The 23,823-nt window shown below is 41.5% G+C and overlaps 1 protein-coding gene across 4 annotated transcripts in view; it reads right to left on the bottom strand.

The window, feature by feature from the left end:
- Positions 1-23,823, bottom strand: part of RALGPS1 (Ral GEF with PH domain and SH3 binding motif 1) — a 360,828-nt gene that overhangs the window by 229,472 nt on the left and 107,533 nt on the right. For all 4 annotated transcript variants that reach the window (XM_075060472.1, XM_075060470.1, XM_075060469.1 and 1 more), the window contains one exon: positions 17,929-18,055. In XM_075060472.1, the coding sequence (XP_074916573.1) occupies positions 17,929-18,055 (127 nt within the window). The remainder of the gene's footprint in view (positions 1-17,928; positions 18,056-23,823) is intronic.

Raw genomic sequence — 23,823 nt, 5'->3', positions numbered from 1 at the left:
TCAGGATGGCCTGTTCCTATGTTCTTATCTCAGAGAGCTGGCCCTACAGCTCCTCCCTTCAGTATGTTTCTTTCACTTCTCCCCAGACCTAGATTACCTCTTCACGCACAGGACTAGTCTGCCTCCTTCAGCTGTTACAGCCAATATATATATAGCAGCTGCACCTGTGCCAGCCAATCAACTGCTTTCCAATCGGGTGCTCCTTGTAGCAGATATTACTCTCTTGACTACTCACCTGCTTCTTGAAAACGGTGCCTTCAAACTGGGCTCAAGATCAGAACTTTGTGGACCTGTTTATTATTAGGGCTGTCAAGCGATTAAAAAAATTAATTGTGATAAATCGTGCTGTTAAACAAAAATAGAATACCATTTATTTTAAGTATTTTTGGATGTTTACTACAGTTTCAAATATATTAATATCAATTACAACACAATACAAAGTGTACAGTGCTACTTTATATTTTTTATTATAAATATTTGCACTGTAAAAAACAAAAATGTATTTTTCAATTCACCTCATATAAACGCTGTAGTGCAATCTCTTTACTGTGAAAGTTGAACTTACAAATGTAGAATCTGCATTTGTAAGTTACACTTCCACGATAAAGAGATTGCACTTCAGTACTTGTATGGGGTGAACTGAAAAATACTATTTCTTGTTGTTGTTTTTTTTTATCATTTTTACAGTGCATATATTTGTAATAAAAAATAATATAAAGTAAGCACTGTGGACTTTGTATTCTGTGTTGTAATTGAAATCAATATTGAAAATGTAGAAAAACATCCAAAAATATTTAAATTGGTATTCTATTGTTATATGTGCGATTAATTTTTTTTTTTTAGTTAATCGCATGAGTTACTGCAATTAATTGACAGTCCTAATTATTATGTTCCAGCACTCTTGCACTCAATACAGCAATATCTAATTGGCTCCCTTTCAACAAAGGCAATCTATTTTTTCTTTTTCATGACCAATTAGTGTGGGACAAATATTGAGATTAAACCACTTAATTTGCTAAATGTGTCTGGCACTTTGGGATAAATGTATGTTTGCCAGTTACTATCCTGACATACATGGCATGAGGATGATATGGAGTCTTATAAAGTGAAGCAAACAATTTTCACTCATCACCTCACAAAAAGCTGTTATTACAGCTACTGCATGTCTGTATGCAGGGCTGGTGCAACCATTTGGGCGACCACGGGATTTGGGGGGCGCCATTTTCTTCGGCAGTGACCGCGGTGATTGGATCTTCGGCCACCCCAGTTGCTGCCGGCATTTAGGCAGAGGAAGTTGGGGCAGGGGAGCGCAGGGATGGCCGCCTGCAGCAAGTAAGGGGGGGGAGGGGCGGCACACAGGGGAACTCCCTGCCCCGCCTCCTCCCCGAGCAAGCCGTGGCTGCTTCACTTCTCCCGCCTCCCAGGCTTGCAACACCTCAGGGCGGGGGGCGGGGGGGACGACGATGGGACACAAGGTGGAAGTTTCACCTAGGGCACGAAACATCCATGCACCGTCCCTGTCCATATGCTATCTTCCATTACTAATAGACTCTCTAGACTCCAACCAAGCCCCAATGGCCTCTGCCAAAGCTACAATCCTTTTGTTCTTGGATGACTGAGTATGACTCCTTAACCAGTTATACCGGTCAATGAGTTAAGAGACAGAAGGAGGTCTCTCCTTTTCCTCTCTTCCCATATGAGGCTTTTGACTCAGGGAATTACAAACAACAACTTATTTTTTAAGAGGAATAATACATAGTTTCTGCCTAAATTCCATCAAATATTTTTCTAATGAGGTTATTCTTACAAGTTACACAACTTACTATTTCTTTCAAGGTTGGAACCTCTCATTTATGGGAACAAATTTGTTGACTAGAAAAACAATGACTCCTTATAGTCCTTTTTAAAAAACCAAACACAAATATGGACTCTTGCATATTCTTCATCAACTGTGAGTTTGAATATCGGTAACTTAGAGGCTATGGCTCAGTGACACACTTTTCAGATTGCAATATTTCAGGTTATTTCACATGCAAAAAATAATATCAAGATTAGTTAAAAGTACTTTTGGAAATGGCAGTAAAGGCAATCTCCCTTAAGAGGCATAAAAAACATTTAATGATTGAAATACAGAAGTTATATAAAACTGTAAAATTAATCCTGTAAAATTAATCCAAACTTCAACCCTCTTTTCTATATGCATTATAATACAGTTTTTCATTACATGAACACATGGTTTTTTTAAAATCAGAGGACCCCTGTCTTATTGTGTGTACTGAACGAAATGTGCTCAGGAAGTGAGTCATGGTTGTGTAGTGAATGAGGCTGCTTCCTGTTAAGTTCACTTATTACACAACTTGAAAGATGTGTAGTGAATAAGACAGGGAATTGCATGAAGGAAACGCATAGTTTTATGGTTTATTATTTTTATTATTTATTTGTATTATCGTACTGCCTAAGAGCCCAAGTGATGGATCAGGGCCCCATTTTGCTAGGCACTGTAAAAACATAGAACAAAAAGACAGTTTCTGCCCCAACAAACTTACAAGCTAAGCTTCAGATAAGGCAGTTGAATGACATCCTGAATGCGTATGTACTTAATATTACATGTTATCTTCATCACTCAACATGTAGCCCCATGCCTTATTTAGTACACACTATCCAAACCCTGCCTGGAATAATGACTTATTAATTTCCTCAAAAGCCTTTCTATGGTGCTCATTACAACAAGTGAAATGGACTGATGGTCTTATCTCCATTTTACAGATGAGGAGCTGAGGTACAGAGGAAAATACATACAAAATTGTCTAGTGTCCACTAATTTTGGTTGCCTAACTTGAGACACCTACGACCTGATTTTTCAGAGTAGTTAGCATTTTTATAGAACATTCTATGTTCAATGCACAACTTCCATTGATTAATCCGGACATGGCAGCAAATGAGGACAAACACAGGGATGTATTTTAAGTGGCAGGCTGCAACCTTATTCAACTGTCACACATGATCTCACATACCAGGCAATTTAAGTGGGTTCCAGTGGAGGGGTTACTGGGTTCCTACCATATAAACCATTACTCAGGGTAGACTTTCCTCAGCCTACAGCTAGGACTTCGCTCACTCATCTGATTTCTACCACTTGCCCCACAAACTCCTGCAAAGGGGACAGAGGATAGTAAAAAGGGGGTATTTTAGCCTGTCAAGGCCAAAAGACCTCCCTTATCCCATGAACACAATGCCTGTCAGCAAAATCCCAGGTCTTTTACTTCAGGGAACTGTTCCTTTTATCCTTTTAACCACACTGTAAACTGGCTGCAAGTTGTGATGAACTAACATTCCTACTAAGTACTACAACTAATTACTAAATCCTACTCCTATTTAAATGTAACTGTCTCCAAGATGCTGCGAGGAAGGTGAAAAAACCCACCAGGCCCACACCAAATTGGCTCCTACAGGAACAAAAAATTCCTTCCTGACCTCAAAACGGGCAACGAGTCAGACCTGCAACAGCCACAAAACATAGCTGCAAAGCTACCAGAGCGAGGCTGCTGAAATAGAGAAAAATAGGCTCCATCTGGCCCAGACTACAGTTTAAATTAATGAAAGGGGAGAGTGAGGGACCAGTCAGCTCCTCTCCTGCCCCAGCAGGCCAATGAGCGATTAAAGACTCTGGAAAGGGAGGAGCCACTAGTGCATCCCTCAGCATACATTCTTCCCCTTTCTGTTGGGGCTGTCCTTATAACTATCGGCCCCATCAAGTTTTCCACCTATTAAGCAGGCATTTCAGTTGCAGTTGAGTGCTCAGCACCGCTGGAAACCTAATCCAAGGTTGCTCACGTTGAGCACCTAGAAAATGAAGAAAACACAATGAACGAAAAGTTTTGACTTTTTCAGCAGCACACAGGAACTCTGTATCAAAGGCAGGGATAAAACTAAATTCTCCAGGGTGCAATTTCTGCAGTCCGAGCCTCGTTCACTTACACTCTTGCAACATCTGCAAAAAATAAGGAACAAGTCCTACAGACAACAGCCTCATTCACTATAGAACCCTAATTCATTCCCCCAGCATAGTCTATTCTGTACTCTGAATGAGGCAGGGATCCTGTGGAAAAATAGCATGTGATCATGTAATTAAAGATTGTATCATAATGCATACCCTCAGGGAGGGTAAATAATGGCTGCACAGGCAACCTTAATTCTGGCATTTCCTAACTTTTAGAAGCTCGACTTTGCAACTTTAACTTAATTTTATTGTAGCTTTTTGTATATAATGTCTATGTATATTATAAACTTGAAACCAACATGCAATGCCCCTAACCTAAAATCAAATTACATGATTTTTTATTGCACCTCTTTCATTCCTTTCTTCTAGCTCTCAAAACTGTGTAGAAAAGCTTCAAACATGTGACCAGAATATAACCTAAAGGTGAAGAAACCAAAAAACAAAATGAACTCCAATTTATTATTTAAAAAAAAATCTTATGATTTTTCAGCAAATTGCGTGGCTTTTTGAGGCTTGACTCAAGATTTTGTGAAAATTTAGGGGCTTAGAAAGTCTGTACAAGGTAGGTATTAAACAAATTTATTAGTTTCAGGATGTATTTAGATGCACTTCATGTTAGTAATTTTTTTAGTGGTAAGTAAGTATAGTGTTCCCTGAAATAATCCACAATAAGGGTTAACAAGACAGTATTCCAGTATATTTTTAAAAGTAATATTAAAAAAACCATCATTGGGAATATCTAACTGACGCGAATGATCAGTAAAGGAAGGAAAACCTTTTATAGGTTTTGGAAAAGGTTTCGGAATAAACCTCCTCAAACACTTTCTTCCCAAAACCACAAATATTATGCCGTATTCAGCTAAAATTGAACCTCATATTCTTTAATATGAATAAAGAAGTATTTCCCCTCTTTCCTCCTAGAGATAGAAATTACAGGCAGAGAAGGACCCAGAAATGTGCACATTTCCTTTGAGGTTAATATTACTAATTTATTTTCAGCTCTCCTTATTGCTTTGCTTTTGCTTCTTGACTATAACATGGTGCCACTCACCCCCTATATAAAGATAGACTGTATTTTCTTGTATTTTTTTAAATTCACTTTGTGCTTTCAGATGTTGGATTTGCTGTTTGCCCTCACTAAAAGTCACAAGAAATACAGTTGCTATGTTAAAATTACATCATTTGTTAGTTTGCAAAGTTACAAAATTAATTTAGTTTCTTGCATACCTAACTTCCATCTGTGCTGAGATCATGCCAGTTATATTGATTTTAATGTACTAAAAGTATACCACACATTAGCAGGGTTGGAGGACTACCCCTCTCTGGGCTGTATGCTGTACTGGAAACAGCATATGCTGGCACTCCAGAACTCACAGTGGTCATAATTTTCTAATAATGATGCACAGAGGAACTATTTACTGGCAATCAAAGTCTCTCTCAGGAAAGGAGATGAATGCATTTACAATGAATAACTTACTTCTAAATTATGCAGCATTATTGCAGAGATGTGCTGGTCCCATGATGTTAGCGAGATAAGTTGCATGAGGTAATATATTTTATTGAACCAACTTTTGTCGGAGAGAAAGACAAGCGTTTGAGCTTATACAGAGCTCTTTGTCAGGTCACATTCGCTCTGTGACAGTTCAAACGCTTGTCTCTCTCACCAACAGAAATTGGTCCAATAAAAGACATTACCTCTCCCACCTTGTCTCTCTTATTTCTGAATTGTCACTTCCAGATGACTAAAACACTAATGCTTAGAGTCAAGTTCAGTTTCCCTAATTCAGGTACTGCTCCCATTGACTTCAACAGGGGTTGTATTTGAGAACCTAAGAGTAGAATATATATGTAAGAAGCAAATACCCCTGTCACAGCCCAGTGCTGTCCTTTCAATATTGCCAAAGGGACACAATCACTTCTGCTCCACTGTTTCCAGTACGTGAAATGATTCTAAGATGATCATATGTTGTGATCATTTTGAAATAAATCTATATTTCTCAGTAACAATTCAAGTCAAGATTTAATAATCAAAAGAGATTGTACACACACCACAAGACACAATACTGTAGAGGTTTACCTCTTAGCCCCACAAATAAAATAAAATCATCCAAGTAGAGTTTAATGAAAAAGAAAAATAGATTTTGTTTTGGGTACCACCCCCTAATAAACAGATTGCCACAAGGGATACACAAAATTGATACACTCCAAGCCAACTAACAGAAATGGGTAAAGACCATACTATATCTTTCTCACAGTAGGGTAAGCAAGGCTACCCTGACACATTCTCAGCATGCTAGGAGCTGAACAGCTGAATACTACCAACAGTGTCCAGAAAAAAGGTTATCTCCCTATTATTAAAGCAAATTGCTGGAGAAAGCAATTTTTAACTTTCGTACTTAAATGTCCATTTCAAAGAAGTCCTTCCATAAAACTCTTCTGTCATCACTCAGGGCTGTTATATCCACTGTTATATCCAAAGAAAATAGGGCTGACCTTTTGGTAGTTTCTCTACAAGGGAAACATATACTACACAATAGAATAGCACTCGCCCACACACACACACATACACACCTTTGTCTTCCCTAAGGTACACAGTATGAAAAGACCACCTTCAATGAACATTGGAAAATTCAGTGACCAACCACAGTACCCATAAATTTTAAAACAAGACTGCAGTTATTTCCCAGACCAACCTGCAGCTAAATGCTTCCAACACTCCAGACCACAGCCATGTGGGTCTCAAGATTTTTCTAACTTGGAAGATCTGTCTGAAAAGAAAAAAATTCTACTGCGAAGTTCTAAAAATAGTTTAAAATAGTGGTTTTAAACATGTAAAAGACTAAATTCATTTAATATCTTACAGAGTGTGCTTGTGATTATTATTTTACTTGCTTAGACTGTGCTCATTTAAAATTTCAAGTAAAGTTTTAATTTTTCTTTCCAGTTACACACACACACACACACACACAAAACTATGTTAAGGTGGACAGTACATTGCAGTAATTTAGGGTAAACAACATTACAAGGATGTTTTAATTATCCCAAAACCCATTGTTATAAACCCAGGAAATTAAGTTAAGGTTAAACTTAAACATAACAGAAATCCAAACACATTAAGATAAGAAATGCATAGTTAAAGCAACCAACCTTAACTCTGTCCTTTAGTGGCACCATGAATGAAAAAGGGGGGGGAGATAATGTGTCTTTAAAAATCAGTTTTATCTAATTCTAAACAAACTAACATGTTTGTGACTTTGATACATATTAATTATGTGGGAAATTTGAAATCTGTTATTCTGTAACTGACATACTTAGGGGCAAAAATAAACTTGTAGCACAGGGTACTAAACTCCTTACAGGACCCATTTTAATTAACTGTAAATCCTAAAATTAACAACAACTCTATGTGTTAATTCTGAGAAAAATGTATTCTGTACTCAAAGAGTAAGTGATATAAATTTGGAGAGGGTACACTGTATTTTTCATAATTTTAAAGCCAGAAGTGAAAATTAAATAACCTAGTCTGACTTCCTATATAACACAGGCCATAGAATTTCATCACGTTATCCCAGTATTGAAGCCAATTACTTAAGTTTGACTAAAGCACATCTTCCAGAAAGGGTATTGGTCTAGATTTGAAGATACTAAGATGGAGAATCCACCACCACTCTTGCTAGCTGTTCTAATGGTTAATTACTCTCACTGTTAAATAGTTGTGCCTTATTTCTAATTTGAATTTGTCTGGTCTCAATTTTCAGCTATTGGTTCTTGTTATGCCTTTTTCAGCTATAGTAAAGAGCCCTTTACTATCCAGTAATTTCTCCCTATGAAGATATTTATACATCATAATCAAGTCACCTCAGAATCTTCTTTCTGATAAATTAGACAGATTGAGCTCTTTCAGTGTTTCACTATGTGGCATTTTCTCTAGCCCTCAAATAATTTTTATGGATCTTTTCTGCACTCTATCCAATAGTTCAACATCCTTCTTAAAATGTGGACACCAGAACTGGACACAGTATTCCAGTATCAGTCTCCTCAACACTGTATACAGAGATAAAAATCACCTCCCTACTCCTATTCCTCAATCCCATTTATACCACATTAGTTCTTTTTGACATAGCATTGCACTGGAAGCTAACGTTCGGTTGCTTGTCCACTATGACCCCTAAAATCCTTTTCAGAGTCACTGCTTTCCAGAATATAGCCCACCCCATTCTGTAGGTACAGCCTGCATTCTTTGTTCATAGATGGATGTTCTTGCTTTTGGCTCTCTTAAAACACATTTTGTTTCAATGGGCCTAGTTTATCAGGACATCCAGATTACTCTGTATGACTGCCCTATTATCATTACTTAACACTCGTACTGGACAACTCATGTGATACAAGGACATCATTCTGTTTCTTTCCAAACATAAAACAAAAATATTTATTGAACACTTCCACCTTCTTCTGTAGTATTAATAGAATTCTACAATCTCCATCAAGTAATGAGCCTATACCTCTGTTAGGATTTCTTCTGTTCCCAATATACTAAATCCCTGCTTTAAGTGCGTAACTCAACTCAACATTAACTAAAACGTCCAGAATGAGACAGAAAGTGATAACACATACATATAACCTGCTGACAGCCTGTTGAGCAGCCTATGTAAAATGAGTTTGTTACCACTTGCTACCCTGGTTGGAAGTCTTAAGAAGAGAGGCCAAAGACTGAACTGAGATGGAGAATAAATTTTCCCTTTACCACTAAAAGTAACTCCTCCAAGTCATATATGGCACATTAGCAGGAGAGAAATATATGGGGAAGTTTGCTGCTGCCTACATTGTACCTATTTTGTCCTTGTTCTTCAGTCTAGTACCACTAATATATTCACTAAAGAACAAATGTACCATTAGGTCTGGTACTGGGAAATAACATGGGGTCAGCATGCACAAGTACTAAGTATTGAACAAGCAGCAAGAGTGGTAATCAAGGTTAGGTCAGTATTCCAATTGCAAACCTCCTTTTTAAGATACCGTATATATACTCGTTCACAAGCTGAATCTTTCTGATAAAAAAGTGACGTATCAAAAAGCAAGAGTCAGCGTATAAACGGGTCTACATCAAAATCTGATGATTTTAAACTCTATGGAATCATTGAATTCAATATCTAAACATTGTTGTTTTGTTTATCTGGAGCATCTGAATGCAAGGAGACTCTTAGCTCCCTGTAGCTGCGGTTCACTGTTCCCAGCCAATGGGAGCTGCGGGAAGTGGCTGAAATTCAAAGTTAAGGCTGTTTTTCCCTCCGATATCAAGAGGGAAGGATGAAGATATAAAGAGCTAAGAAGAAAACTGGCAGGAGAAATGAGATAAATGTATTACAGAAATGCATTCCTACAAATTTGCTTGTATAGCAATTAAGTAAACTTTCTTCTTTAAATAAAATAATTTCAATGAAACATTCCCACTAACAACTCTCCATGTCTTCAAAGACCTAACTTAAGTCTCAGCTAGAATAATAGTTTGTTACACCCCTAAACTCCTGTGGTTAGAAGGTCAAAAGCACTACTCTGAAGTTCAATTGGAACTGAAATCATGTCAACGTACAGTATATAAAGGATGGGGAAGTGGCTAAAGCACAAGCCTGGGAATCAGGCTAAGTCCTACTTTTAATTCTGCCACTACTTTCTGTCTGGCCTTTGGTAAATAATTTCAAATTTTTGCGCCTCAGTTTCTTCATCATAAAATGAGGCAATCGCACTTTGAGGTCTTTCAGCCAAAGACACTATAGAAGTGCAAAGTCTTCTTATAATAAGTAAAGCTGGCAATGTCATCTGTTGTTAAGTGTGCTTATATTCTTTTACAACACACTGTTTTCAGCACCTTACAACTTTGCCATATTTTAACCTGAAAATTTCCATGCTGGATGTCTGTGAATCACAGGCCCATTAGTAGCAAAGAGTCTTGTGGCACCTTATAGACTAACAGATGTTTTGGAGCATGAGCTTTCGTGAGTGAACGTCTGTTAGTCTATAAGGTGCCACAAGACTCTTTGCTGCTTTTACAGATCCAGACTAACACGGCTACCCCTCTGATACTTGAGGCCCATTAGTGTTCACTACTCTATGATAGCAGCTTGTATCAGGCCAGACATACTTACTACACCTAACACATTGTTGTCATAAACTGTATCTAAAAAATGTCATGTAATCCATCATACACAAACTGGTAACATCCTGGTCTCCAAAAAAATCACTGTGTGGCGTATGTATGGGGTGTATACCAAGTGTTATAAATAAGTGCTAGAATTATGTTCTTAAAAATGTATTTGGCAAGCAGGGCCTAAGCCACAGCCGTTCCAGACAAAGGAATGTGGTTCCCTCTGCTTGAATGAGTCTCTGAAGTAAATTAGGCAAGGTGCGACCAAAGATAAAACACATTTACATGCAAGGTAAACCAAGCCATCAGGAGATCAAGCAGGGAAAGATGAATATAATCTCAATGGAGATGGAGAATGCACTCCCAGGAAGTCTTCCTGCCTCTTGACCAGGGTCAATGAACTCTGCGCAGACAACAGCGTATCTACATCCCCACAGGAGAGAGAAACTTGGTCTGGGCTTACTTTTCAAAGAGTATATTCCAAAGGTTTACTGGGCTATAAAAACAGGGGTTCTGAACCTCTAATGATAAAGCAATTGAATCAAATGATTATATACAATATTATTGTATTATCAAACTGTATCAAGCAAACTCTTTTCTGAAAGCCTGCAACATATTGGTGATTAATATAATTGTGAAATGTCTGCATTAATACTACGTGAGGAATTATGGATAAGCAGTGATATTATGCTTTAAAATCTGAGACCAAACACAGGAAGAAACACATTCTCTCTCAGTCAGGAAGGAAGGCAACTATCTACCCATCTGAAATATAAATTAAGCATTACTGAATCAAAACAATGGAAGCCTATTTACATACAAATCAGTAGGGGGATGGAAAGTCAACAGGAAGGGAAGAACAGCAGGAAGCCTTCCTGACTCTTATAACAGGGTCAGTGAAATTTGGGAAATATGAACAGAAACAGAAAGCTATCTGTTTTCATGGGGGATCAAGCGGCCAGAGCTCTTGATTTCAGGGGATTGAAGTCTCTGGAAACTAAATATAAGCGAGAAATATGTTTAAGCAAAGATTGCAATTTGCCTGTTACTTTTTTAATCTTGGAAGCACATTTTCACATTTGTTTGCTTGTAACCATTTCTGTCTTTATTCCTTATATTTGGTGTCACTTAATCTCATGTCCTTTTGTTAAATAAACTTTTTTTACTTTTACAATAAACTGTATCAGTTTGATGATTGAAATGTGAGTGTTTGTCAAACCACAGTTCAATTAATGAGCTGCACTATATAGTTGTGGTTTACTGTTTGTTACTTTCAAGGCAAGGTTTGGACTGGCAGAGTCCTGAAGAATTTGCTGGCAAGGCAGATAAGTTATGATGTCAGGGAGCTGGCACACAGCTTAGCAGTAGCAAAACTCTCACTTAGTGAGAATGAGAGGGGTAACACAGTTACTCACAATTCTGGGAACCTGAACAGATTGTCACATTGGCAGATGGTTTGGAGGAAATTTGGGACTGAGCAGGAGGTGTTGGGGTCACTCTGCAAAAAGTAACTGGGTGGTGAAAACCAGGGTGTGACTTACATGTTTATAAGTTAGCTGTTGGTGCCAGGTCTATGAGCCACAGCACCATAGCACTGAATGCACCCAGAGTTACAGGGCAGGTGGTTACAACCCTTACTGGTCTAGGTTAAATCCTAAAGCGTCAGAATGTTCAAATTAGGGTAATTTAAAAAAAAAGTGTGTGGCGCACGAGCGTGTAGAGGTGGTCCCATGGCATGGTTCGGAAGTGAATCTGCTGCAAATCACGCAGCTGGCTTGGAGTCAGGGGCAGCTCTAGCTTTTTTGCCGCCCCAACCACGGCAGGCAGGCTGCCTTCAGCAGCTTGCCTGCTGGAGGTCCCTGGTCCTGCAGATTTGGCGGCGCGCCTGCAGGAGGTCCGCCGGTCCTGCAGCTTCGACGTACCCGCCGCCGAATTGCTGCCGAATCCACAGGACTGGCAGACCTCCCACAGGCAAGCCACCGAAGGCAGCCTGACTGCCTCCCTCGCAGGGACCAGCAGAGTGCTTGAAGCACCGGTGCCTGGAGCCGTCGCTGCTTGGGGTACGAAGGGGTGGGGGCCGAGAGGGCTCATGGGGCAGGAGCCTAATGAAGAGATCTGGAGGGCCTGGGGTGAAGAGTGAGCACCCTCTCGCAAGACCTGCTTGAAGTAAGACCAAGAAGTGGGCAATAAGGCTGCCTCTACCTCCTGAAATACGCGCTGGGAGATTCGAAGGATAGAGCGCTCCATGCGCCAACCTAGTGCTATAGGAGAGTGATCCTATTGGGTGCTGGGAAGTGGCTAAAGGCCCTTCCCATCGCTAAAGGCCCCTCCCTCAGCCTGAGGAGGAGCTACTGAGCCGAGAACTCAACTAAAGTTGGGGGACAACGAAGAAAAAAACAGGAACAGCTGAGGGAGTCAAAGGGCCAAAACTAGGGAACCAGAAGGGGACACCGAACAGAGAACACCAAACAGCACCCACTGCTCCTTGAAAGCATCCAAGGAGCCAGCGGACGCCGCCCAGAGGAACTCTGCCCAAATGCATGAACGGTTGAAAGAACGAAAACAGGCCCCACAGTCACAGCCCCCGCCCTCAACCAACCTCCTCTCCATGGTGTTATAAATGGCCACTTTGGCCATGGCTAGGAGGAGGTTGATGAGATGGTCCCGCGACTGTGTGGGGTCATGGATTGGGTGTGCATATATAAAAAGGTGTGGGGGAAAAGTGCAGCCAGAACCTCAACAAGAGGTTCTGGAGGAGCCGGAAGAGAGGCTGCAAAAGGGTAGACTTTGGAGACAGGGTGAACCACACCAGATACACTCCTGCACTCATGGCTCCACGGAGGTGCCACCCTCTAATGTCCCTGGAGGGCCGTGGAACCAAGGTGGAATACAGGTTGGCCCACTGGGGTCCCTCACCCTCTGCAGCTGGTAGAAAGTCCTGCCACTTGTTGTCGAGGTGGGACATGAGGACAGGGAAATGAAGAATATGGAGCACGAGTATGTAGAGATGATCTCATGGTGCAGTTCGGAAACAAACCAGCAGCCAGCCAGCTAGCTCATGCAGCCAGCTCGGGGTACAAAGGAGTGGGAGTGGAGAAGGATCACTGGGCACGGGCCCGATGAAGAGATCCGGAGGGCCTGGGGCAAGGGGCGAGCAGGGAGTATTTATTCCTTGACTTTAGCACAGCTTTTGATACGGTCTCCCACAGTATTCTTGCCAGCAAGTTAAAGAAGTATGGGCTGGATGAATGGATTATAAGGTGGACAGGATAAAGTAGATTGTGCCAAACCAACTTGATCTCCTCCTTTGAGAGGGTAAAAAAATTTTAGACAAAGGAAATGCAGTGGATCTAATTTACCTCGATTCCAATAAGGTGTTCGATACAGTTCCACATGGGGAATTATTAGTTAAATTGGAAAAGATGGGGAAAACTGAAAGGTGGATAAGGACCTGGTTAAAGGGGAGACTACAATGGGTCATACTAAAAGGTGAACTTTCAGGCTGAAGGGAGGTTACTAGTGGAGTTCCTCAGGGATCGGTTTTGGGACCAGTCTTATTTAATCCTTTTATTACCTGACCTTGGCACAAAAAGTGAGAGTGTGCTAATAAAGTTTTCAGATGACACAAAGCTGGGAGCTATTGCCAGTACAGAGAAGGACCCGGATATCATACAGGGCGATCTGGATGACCTTGTAAACTGGAGTAATAGTAATAGGATGAAATTTAATAGTGAAAAGTGCAAGGTCATGCATTTAGGGATTAATAACAATATTTTTTTGTTATAAGGTAGGGACGCATCAGTTGGAAGTAACAGAGGAGAAGGACCTTGGAGTATTGGTTGATCACAGGATGACTATGAGCCACCAATGTGATATGCCTGTGAAAAAAGCTAATGTGGTCTTGGGATGCATTAGGCAAGGTTTTTGCATTAGAAATAAGGAGGTGTTAGTACCATTATACAAGGCACTGGTAAGACCTCATCCAGAATACTGTGTACAGTTCTGGTCTCCCATGTTTAAGAAGGATGAATTCAAACTGGAATAGGTACAGAGAAGGCTACTAGGATGATCTGAGGAATGGAAAACCTTTCTTATGAAAGGAGACTCAAAGAGCTTGGCTTGTTTAGCCTAACCAAAAGAAGGCTGAGGGGAGATAGGATTGCTCTATATAAATATATCTGAGGGATAAATACCAGGGAGGGAGAGGAATTATTTAAGCTCCGTACCAGTGTGGACACAGGAACAAATGGGTATAAACTGGGCCATCAGGAAGTCGCGAAGAGAGGTTTCTAACCTGGAGCTCGGCGCACAGGACTCCTCTTCTTAAGGTGCTCAGCAGTGGCCGGTCAAAGACCTACCCCAAACGATGAGGGATGTTCTCGGATTTGGCTCCTTTACTTTATTTGGTCCATTTCACATTGCGTCTGGAGCCCCGTGTGTCCCACTGGTGGATGTTAGATGGGTGATTGAGTTGCTACGAAGTTGCCTCTTCCGTGGTGTGTGTCTGGCTAGACGTGAGCTCATGTATCTTGTCCCTGCTCCGGGGGTTTACTTCATCACCCTACTATCGCGGCGTCAGAAAGCCCCGTGGGCAGATTGGCAGAGGCTCTGGGTGCCCCCCCGCAGTGTGGGGCACAGGTTCACTTTGCTGGAGGATTCTCTTGTACCTTGAAGTCTTTAAACCATGATTTGAGGACTTCAATAGCTCGACATAGGTCTGGGTATTAACAGTAGTGCGCGTGGGTGAGGTTGGAAAGCAGATATCTTTAGTGGGCCTGTCAGTTGGATGCAGAGAGGTCAGACTAGCCATGATTCTCCTAATGGTCCCTATACTGATTCCTATTGGTCTCTTATGAATCTTCGTGACAGAAACTGGCTAGATCGTTGGCATTCAACGGCGGTTAGTCATCAACTTGTCTCTGTGGTCTCAGTTGTGCTCAGCCTGGTTATCAAGAGCCGGAGGTGCCCCGCCATAGGGTCAGTCTTGCTGGGGCTGGTTCTTGTTCATAACTTCATGTAAATCTGGAGGATCGGAGTGGAACATGCACCATCAGCTAGTTTGCAGATGACACAAACGGGATAGTGGTAGATAATGCTGGCAGGGTAGGGATTACAGAGGACCTAGACAAACTAGAAGATTGGGCCAAAGTTCGCAACTAGACAAAAGAATCCCATTGGAGGCTATCAGACTAGGGACCAGACTTTGATAAGTCAGCATGTTCTGCAGAAAGACTAGGGGTTACAGTGAACGAGAAGCTGGATATGAGTCAACAGTGTGCCCTTGCTGCCAAGAAGGCTAACATCATTTTGGGCTGTATAAGTAGGGGCATTACCAGCAAATCAAAGGACATGATCATTCCCCTCTATTCGTCATTGGTGAGGTATCATCTAGAGTCCTGTGTCCAGTTCTGGGTTCAACACTACAAGAAGGATGTGGAAAAATTGGAAAGAGTCCAGCAGAGGGCAGAAAAAAATTATTAGGAGCAGGACCACATGACTTATCAGGAGAGGCTGAGGGAACTGGGATTCTTTAGTCTGCGGAAGAAAAGGAGGGAGGATTTGATAGCTGCTTTCAACTACCTGAAAGGGGGTTCCAAAGAGGATGGATCTAGACTGTTCTCAGTGGTGGCAGATGACAAAACAAGGAGTAATGGTATCAAGTTGCCGTGGGGGAGATTTAAGTTGGATATTAGGAAAAACTTTTTCACTAGGAGGGTGGTGAAGCACTGGAATGGGTTACGTAGAGAGTGGTGGAATCTCCTTCCTTAGAGGTTTTTAAGGTGAGGCTTGACAAATCCCTGGCTGGGATGATTTAGTTGGGGACTGGTCCTGCTTTGAGAAGGGGGTGGACTAGATCACCTCCTGAGGTCCCTTCCAACCCTGATATTCTATAAATACCCTCTTGCAGGACCCGCTCGAGGAAAGACCAACAAGTGGGCAATAAGGTTGCCTCCACCTCCTGAAGTATGCCCTGGGATTCGAAGGGTGGAGAGCTCCACGCGCCAACCTAATGCTATGAGAGTGGTAGAAGGCAGGTATCTTACCCCAAGGATAAGCAGGTTCGTTTTCCTCCAGTAAATTAACAGGTGTTACTCCAGGTTAATTAGGACACCTGGAGCCAATCCAGGGCCTGCCAGAACCTATTAAAAGCCTCCCCTCCAGTCAGATAGGCAGGCACAATAGGAGCTGTCAGAAACAGGCATACTCCTGAAAAGTCACACAGTGCAAATGCTGACAAATGCAGGAGATAGACCTCACAGGTATGGAGGTGAAGAGCAGGGAAACCCTGCCCAATAGGGCATACAGCCCTTCTGGGCCCCAGAGGTTTGGGGAGAAGAGACCCCGTCAGATGGGAGAAACTGAACTGGGTGCCTGGCCTGCTGCCTCTATGCCTGGAGAAGCTACCAGAGACTAATAGGCTCTGCTCCCCCTCCCCTGTCAGGGAGGCTGGGAGGAACCCCTGCCAGACAAGGTGGGGGCTGTAAACCCAGGGAGTGTGGGTAAATTCCCAGGGAGAGCAAAATTCCCCAGCCCACAGCAAAGAGGAAACGCAGAACCCACTGAGGCAGAGAAGGAGCTCTGCCACACCCCCTAACCTCCCCTTTTTCTTAACTGCAGGGGTGTTAATGGGCCACTTAACTCACATTCTAAGGGACATTCAAGGTAAACTACTTATGCTAAACAATCTTTTCCGTCTTATATTTAGCTGTAATGCTCGGAGTAACTTTTACAGACCTGAAGAGCTCTGAATAACTTGAAAGCTTGTCTCTTTCAGTAGCAAAAGTTGGTCCACTAAAATATACAGTGAAACCCCGTTATAACACGATGACTGGGGTCCAAAAAATTCGATCGTGCTAAATGCGGGGTCGCAGTATAGCGAGGTTTACCATTTCAAGCTGGTCAGTTTCAAGCCGGTTGATTTCTCTTGGACACAAAACTACTTTCATTTGCGAACTGCCAATAACAGTAACTGAAAGGGTGCAGCTCCGGCAGCAGGGGCTCTCAGCCATGCAGTGAGAGAGGGAAACACTTGGAGAGAGCCAGGGAGACATGCAAGAGGCAGAGGAAGAGTGAGGAGGAGCTGGGGAGGAGAACGGCTCTTCTCACCAAAAGGGTAAGCGGGGGTAGGGAGGGGAAGAGGCAGTGGGGAAGGCACATTCCATTTTTTTCCCCCCCTTCGGGGGCACTCCAGTCTATTTTTTTTTCTTTTTTCTTTTTTGTGCTTCCGCGGCGCTCCAGCCGCTTTATTTATTTTTTTGCGCTTTGGCAGCGCTGTGGCGTTTTTCTTCTTTTTTTTTTTTGTGCTTCCACAGCGCTCCAGCCGCCTTTTTTTTTTTTGGCCTGGGGCGGCCAGAGCCACCTTACAATCGCACTATAGCCGAATTTGCGTTATTGCGGGGCACATTATAGTGGTGTTTCCCTGTATTACCTCACTATCTTGTCTCTCTAACAAAAACTTCAATTTAAGACATTTCTGAAATCCAATCCTCTTGTAAATTAAAAAGAGCTATGATCCACATTAAACATTGATGTAATTATGTTTTCAGATTTAATGTGAAGATTAAAGCTCTCCAAGTTCACAGTGATCTTAGACATTATTACACCTTAAAATCCTTCACTACCTTTAATTTTCCTGAACAACAAACTAACTGAACCACATGTTTAATATGTGGTTTGCTTCAAGTATACCATTTCCATTTGGCTGTCAGTCAGTCAGAAACAGCAGACTGCTTATTCAAAACTGAATATATTTCCACAGATACCACAAGGCTGTTTTCACACCTACCTAAATAGGGAATAGTAGGGACCATCTTTAAGCTTCTGATGTACTCCCGTGTCCTCTTATAATTATCTTCCTTAGACATTAAATAGTCTAACTTCTCAAAGGTGGTCTTGTCTTTGCGATTCAGAAGCTAAAGAGAAAAGTAAAATAAATAGTAAATATAAACTCAAGAGATAGTGTCACCCAGAAGACAGAAAAGCATACTACAAGGAGATTTGGTTAGATTTAGAACAAACAAACCAAAGCCAGCATATCTGAAAGTTCTTTGCACATTAAAATAAAAGTACCGTTTCACCTTTAACTCTGAAGCTGTAAACAGATCTTTAGTATTATTTATACATATTTTGTCAATCTATTTATCATCTTTTATATACATTTTATGTAAATGATAAAATGTTGACACTAACATCAGCTGTGTTAAATTTTTAAGGGAAATATGTAAGATGTTATAATCCAGACATTAACATTCTTTCCTAATTTACAGATTATTATATGCTCTTGATTTTGAAACTTAAAATAACTAATACTAAGAAAGGCTCTCGATATATATACAAGATACACCATTTCATGAGTGTCTCAATAAACTCGTGTATAAATGTTAACAGAGTTGCTAAAACCTTAGAAGAAAAAAGTCTTAAAGTCTTAAAATAATTATTTTTATGGTTAATCTTACTTTTTGCTACATAATCTTGGCAAGTTACAGAGTACGGCAAAACAGGTCAGAGTAAGAGTCTGATGTCCTAAACCAGTGGTTCTTAAACTTTTGTACTGGTGACTCCTTTCATATAGCAAGCCTCTGAGTGTGACCCCCCTTATAAATTAAAAACACATATTTATATATTTAACACCATTATAAATGCTGGATGCAAAGTGGGGTTTGGGGTGGAGGCTGACAGCTTGCGACCCCTCATGTAATAACCTTGCAACCTCCTGAAGGGTTCCGACCCCCAGTCTGGGAACCCCTGTCCTAAACTATGGAGGCATAAATGTGTAATATACTAGATTAAAAAAAATTCATTCACTTTTAGCTGATTTTATATACCCGGCTAATATTTCTGAAGCCCAATTAGAAAGCCAGTTGGAGCTAGTGTTGGTGCATAAAAATTATGGTATTGCAGACTGCTTAATTTTGAGTTCTTACCCTTGAATTTTAAGATAAGAGAAAGATCTCATGTCACAATGCTATCTGGACAGCTCCCTCCCAATATTCCAATTCTTGTTCCAGAAAGCTTAATAAAGGACCTTACAAATAATATTTTTACAACGCCAGGAGATGGGTCATAGTGATCAAGACTCCAATCCTGCAATGGATAACACATGTGTGGATTGCTTCACTGAAGCAGGAGAGGCACAATCAAGTCAGTGGGGCTCTGTGTGGCTGCAGCACTCAAACCTGTAATATCTTATCACAAGGTTTCAAAATAAATCTTTTATTAACAATGGAAACTATGTACTGAAATAAGGTAACAAAACTTCTCACTATTCTGTCGATGTAACCTGTGACTGCCCTGTCCTGGGTTCCTTTGTTCCTACTCTCAAGCAGGAAGTACCTCATAGATACACCAGACTGCATGGGAAGCGTGGCATCTCTACATTTCTGGAGAAGTTACTCTATAGCCCAAACCTGTGCACTTTAAATTGAAGGATCAAGGCCTAAGCAAGTTAAGAATGGTGCATGCACAAATTGAATACGAGAATGAAAAACTGCATATACTTGAACACCAGTTGTCAGTGAGACAACAAAAAAAAAAACATTGTGGAAAATGGTGAACAAAACAGAAAGGCTGCAACAGCTGGAGTTTTCTGAAATCACCTCTTTTCCCTTCTTACATTAAAAGGGATGAGAGTTTTATGAATATTCACTAAAGCCCTGATCCTACATTGCAATTCATGCCTATGAATTGTTGTACAGCGAAACATGGAATTCTTAGGGCTCTGCATGGATGCTTCAGTCTACCTGGAGGGACCAAGACCTAATTTAGTTCAGTGCAAAAGCTCACCACTTCATAGCTAGCAAATTTCACTGATGTAGAAATATGCCCCCATTGTAGAATTTTACCATTTTTGTAGCTGAAATCAATAATAATGAAGGAATTCCTTGCAGAATCTGTTTCTGATTTCACAAAAAACTCAGTGTGAGAACAAAAGATATTTTACATTTAACAAATGTAGGGATACAGTGATATGAGTAGAGTTTGCAGTATCAACAGTGGCAATGACAGCGAAGAATGTGACAGCAACAGCTTTCTAAAACACCAGAAACTACATCTTAACGTAGGCAAAGGGAAGTTAATTTCTTCTTCCTTAGAGGATCACAATGTCCCTTACTGATAGGTTTCTGAAATGATGGTTTAACATTTTGCTTTCTAAATTAAACTGGGCATACATTATATATTTCATTTCTTACACAGCTGCTACTCTGAAACCTATTTATCTAAAGACATTCTGTAATTCCACAAAATGTCATATACAGATACTTTGAATGCGTATTTTAATGCACTAGTATATTTCACAAGGAAACATAATGTAAACTCTTAGAAACTTCTGTAAGTCTCAGTCCTGCAATCAGTTATGCATGTGCTTAGTTTCAAGAATGTGAGTGGACCCACTGTTTAAGTTTCCCTGCTTTCCACCTACTTGGGACTGATCATCGGAAAGTCAAACTTGCACTTACATTCTGTACTGGATCAGAGCCCTAATACCAAATCTTCATACCCTAGAGGCAGCATAGGCATTTTTTCTTTTAAGCATTTTAATAAAATTATATTTTAATCTTTTGGGAGTTTTAAGTATATAGTCAATTATTTCACAGTTCTGAATAGTTAATAGCTCATCCAATATGGATCACATTAACTTCAAATGACAACTCCCTCTTTATTTCAATATTGTGTATCATCTGGTATAGGGAACCCATCAAAATGTGCCTTCCTCCAGTCTGAAGTGGGCACATCTTGATAGGTATAGGGACTGCATCAAAATGTGTCCAAATCCTAGTTTTTACCCTGGCCAAAGAGCACATTTTAATCACTATGAAGAGCCCATCAACGTCTGCCCACAATCTAATTTTACCTCTGGTCTCAAGGAATGCACACTTGAGGGGCATGAGGCAAACATAAATGTCATGCTTGATCCTAGAAAATATTCGCATTCGGGATTTTTAATCATATAAGAAGTACCAGTGAAGCAAACTGGTCTTTTTACATTAGTGAAAACTGATCAAATAAAAAAATGAGAAACAGGATCAGGCCCTTGAATATTATCATTTGACCTGAGGAAATGTTCTGTGCTATGTTTAAATAACAATTCACAATCAATCCACAATTTTAGCAATGGATCTACTGCACACTGGAAAAGCCATGACTACATTACAGATAATGAATGAAGTATTTAAAATAATACTATTTTAAAACTATGTCATTTTTAATAATAATCTAATTTTTTTTAAGGTCACATGTATTGGGTACCTAAAATGAACGCACATCAAGTGCATCCCAGACACTTCAGAAAAGCCAAAAAATAACTGGAAAAGAATATTAAAAATACTCTGAGCCTAATGCATTCATCAAGTTTTTTTTCACTGAACACTTTTTTTGTATTATTATTATTATTATTATTATTATTAACTCAGAGCTTCTAGTCATCTTCCTGACCCAGTCCGGCCATTCTTATGTTCCTGGTCTGTTGATTTGATTGTCATTCCCCTCTGACTCTCTCCACTGTTTCCATCTGCCATTGCATGAGATTTAAACAACAGCTACCTCTTTCAAGATTCTCTATGAATCTGCTCCTTCCTACTTATATTTCCTTGTTCAGCTTCACCTGAAACCCTGCCCCTTCCACACTGCCACCAATGTTACCCTTTCCTACTCATCAGTCATCTTCTTGAATAATCTCCTCCATATCTTTTCATGTGGCCTCATATATTCTTCAATTTCCCTCAAAACATGTGCAAGGTCATTACTCTCTCTGCTTTTAGATGGTGTTCCCTACAGTGGATCACGCTGATTTGTACAGTATTTCCCTTTTGTTATTGACCTTTCCTGACCTCTCTGTCTATCCATAGAAAATCAATTCCTTGTGGGCAGGGACCTTCTTGTCTTGCATATCTGGAAAGTGTTCCCCATATGATGGGCACTACAATAAACAAAGGAAATAATAACTTGAGATACGTCTGCTTTGTTACATTTGTCCTAGAGTCTGTGAATGGAACTGTTTACCCAGCTAAATAATGTATATACTCATTTATAAGACAAATTTTTGTAGTAAAAAAAAGGGAAGCACCAGAGAAGGGGGTCGGCTTATGAATGGGTATAGAGAGGGAGAGGTGGGACACAGCTCCCCCCCCAGCAGAGGGAGCATGGAAAGGCAGCGCAGCCAGCAGACACAGAAGGGAAGAGGCAGGGCCAGAGTCTCTCTGCTTCTGGTTATGCTGCTCTCCCCCCAGCCTCCAAAGCAGCTGAAGCTCTGGGGCTGGTAGGCTGCACCTGTGCCGTTGAGCCCCACACCCCAGAGCAGGTTGTGGCTGCGTTGCCTGGAACACACTGCGGTAGTGCCGCCCAGCCCGATGGAACATGCTGCGGCCGCACCACCTGGTCTGGCCCACTGGAGCAGGCTGCAGCCGCACTGCCCAGCCTGCCAGAGCAGCTCCAGCCAGGTCAGAGACATCCTCCCTTGGCCCTCCCCAGATAAGGTGGGAAGGGATGGGATGGAGAGAGTGTGGGGGTCCCAGGCTAGAGGTGGGGTCATGTGGGGGGTGGTCACAGGGGTTACTCCTCTGACCCCCAGCTTCTCCCCCCACCCAAAAAAAAATTTCCCCACCAGTTGCTGTCCTGGCCCATCAGGGTAAGCAGCTGGCATGCCAGGACACTTTGTTTACTTAGATTTACTTCCATGCCTGCAGACGCTCGAGGTAAACAATCCATCTTGGCCCACCAGCTGCTTATCCTGATGGCCTGGGATCCAAGGTTTGCTGACCCCTGAATTATAGGGTCGCTTACGAATGGGTCATAAAAATTTTCCATTTTTACTTATCCATCGGGGGGGGGGGGGGGGTGGCTATAATGAACCGGCTATGATCGAGTATAACAGTAATTTGTATGAAAGATTGTGTAACTCAAAAGTGGCTCAAACACTCTGAGATTTTTCTTACAAAATAAATTAAAAATCAGTGTAGCTGCCTCCATTCCCCTCTTAGGGTATTGTTGACACGACGCCAGGCCATAGAGTAGCAGAAGCTGGTAGAGGGCAATATACTGGTCACGTGGAGAGCAGTTTTTCTGTTCCTGAAGTGACAAACCAGTGGCTGCAGCTAGAGAACTCAGGAACCTGTTCGACCAATGTAAGCAGACAAGCGCTGATTAGAAACACCTGCAGCCATCAAGGCAGCTAATCACGGCAACTGGTTTAAAAATGGGAGCTCCCTCCAACAGGCGAGGGGGAGCATAGAATAGAAGTGTGTGTGAGGACTGGGAGCAAGAGGCCAGCAAGGAGCTGAGAGGAGAGGTGTGCTGCTGGAGGACTAAGGGAGTACAAGCGTTTATCAGACAATCAGGAGGAAGGTCCTGTGTGAGATAAAGAAGGTGTTTGGAGAGCCATGGGGAAGTAAGCCCAGGGAGTTGTAGCTGCCATGCCAGCTGTTACAGGAGGAGGCATACTATAATGACATGCTGCAATCCACAGGGCTCTGGCTGGGAGACCGGAGGTAGGAGGGCGGGCCACTGCGGGTTCCTCAAATCCTCCGCGCACTCCCTGAGCAAGACACAGGAAATGACTGAGACTGATGGGGAAGATCACTGAGAGTGACCCACATAAATCGCCAAAAAGAGCGGCAGAACCACGTTCAAAGGTATTCATGGGAGAAATAGTGGTCAACAACTGGTGTCGGTGGGATTTGGTGGC

The sequence above is a fragment of the Chelonoidis abingdonii genome, chromosome 24 (assembly GCF_003597395.2).
Source record: "Chelonoidis abingdonii isolate Lonesome George chromosome 24, CheloAbing_2.0, whole genome shotgun sequence".
Classification (NCBI taxonomy): Eukaryota; Metazoa; Chordata; order Testudines; family Testudinidae; genus Chelonoidis; species Chelonoidis abingdonii.
This window is presented reverse-complemented; position numbering and strand designations above follow the sequence as displayed.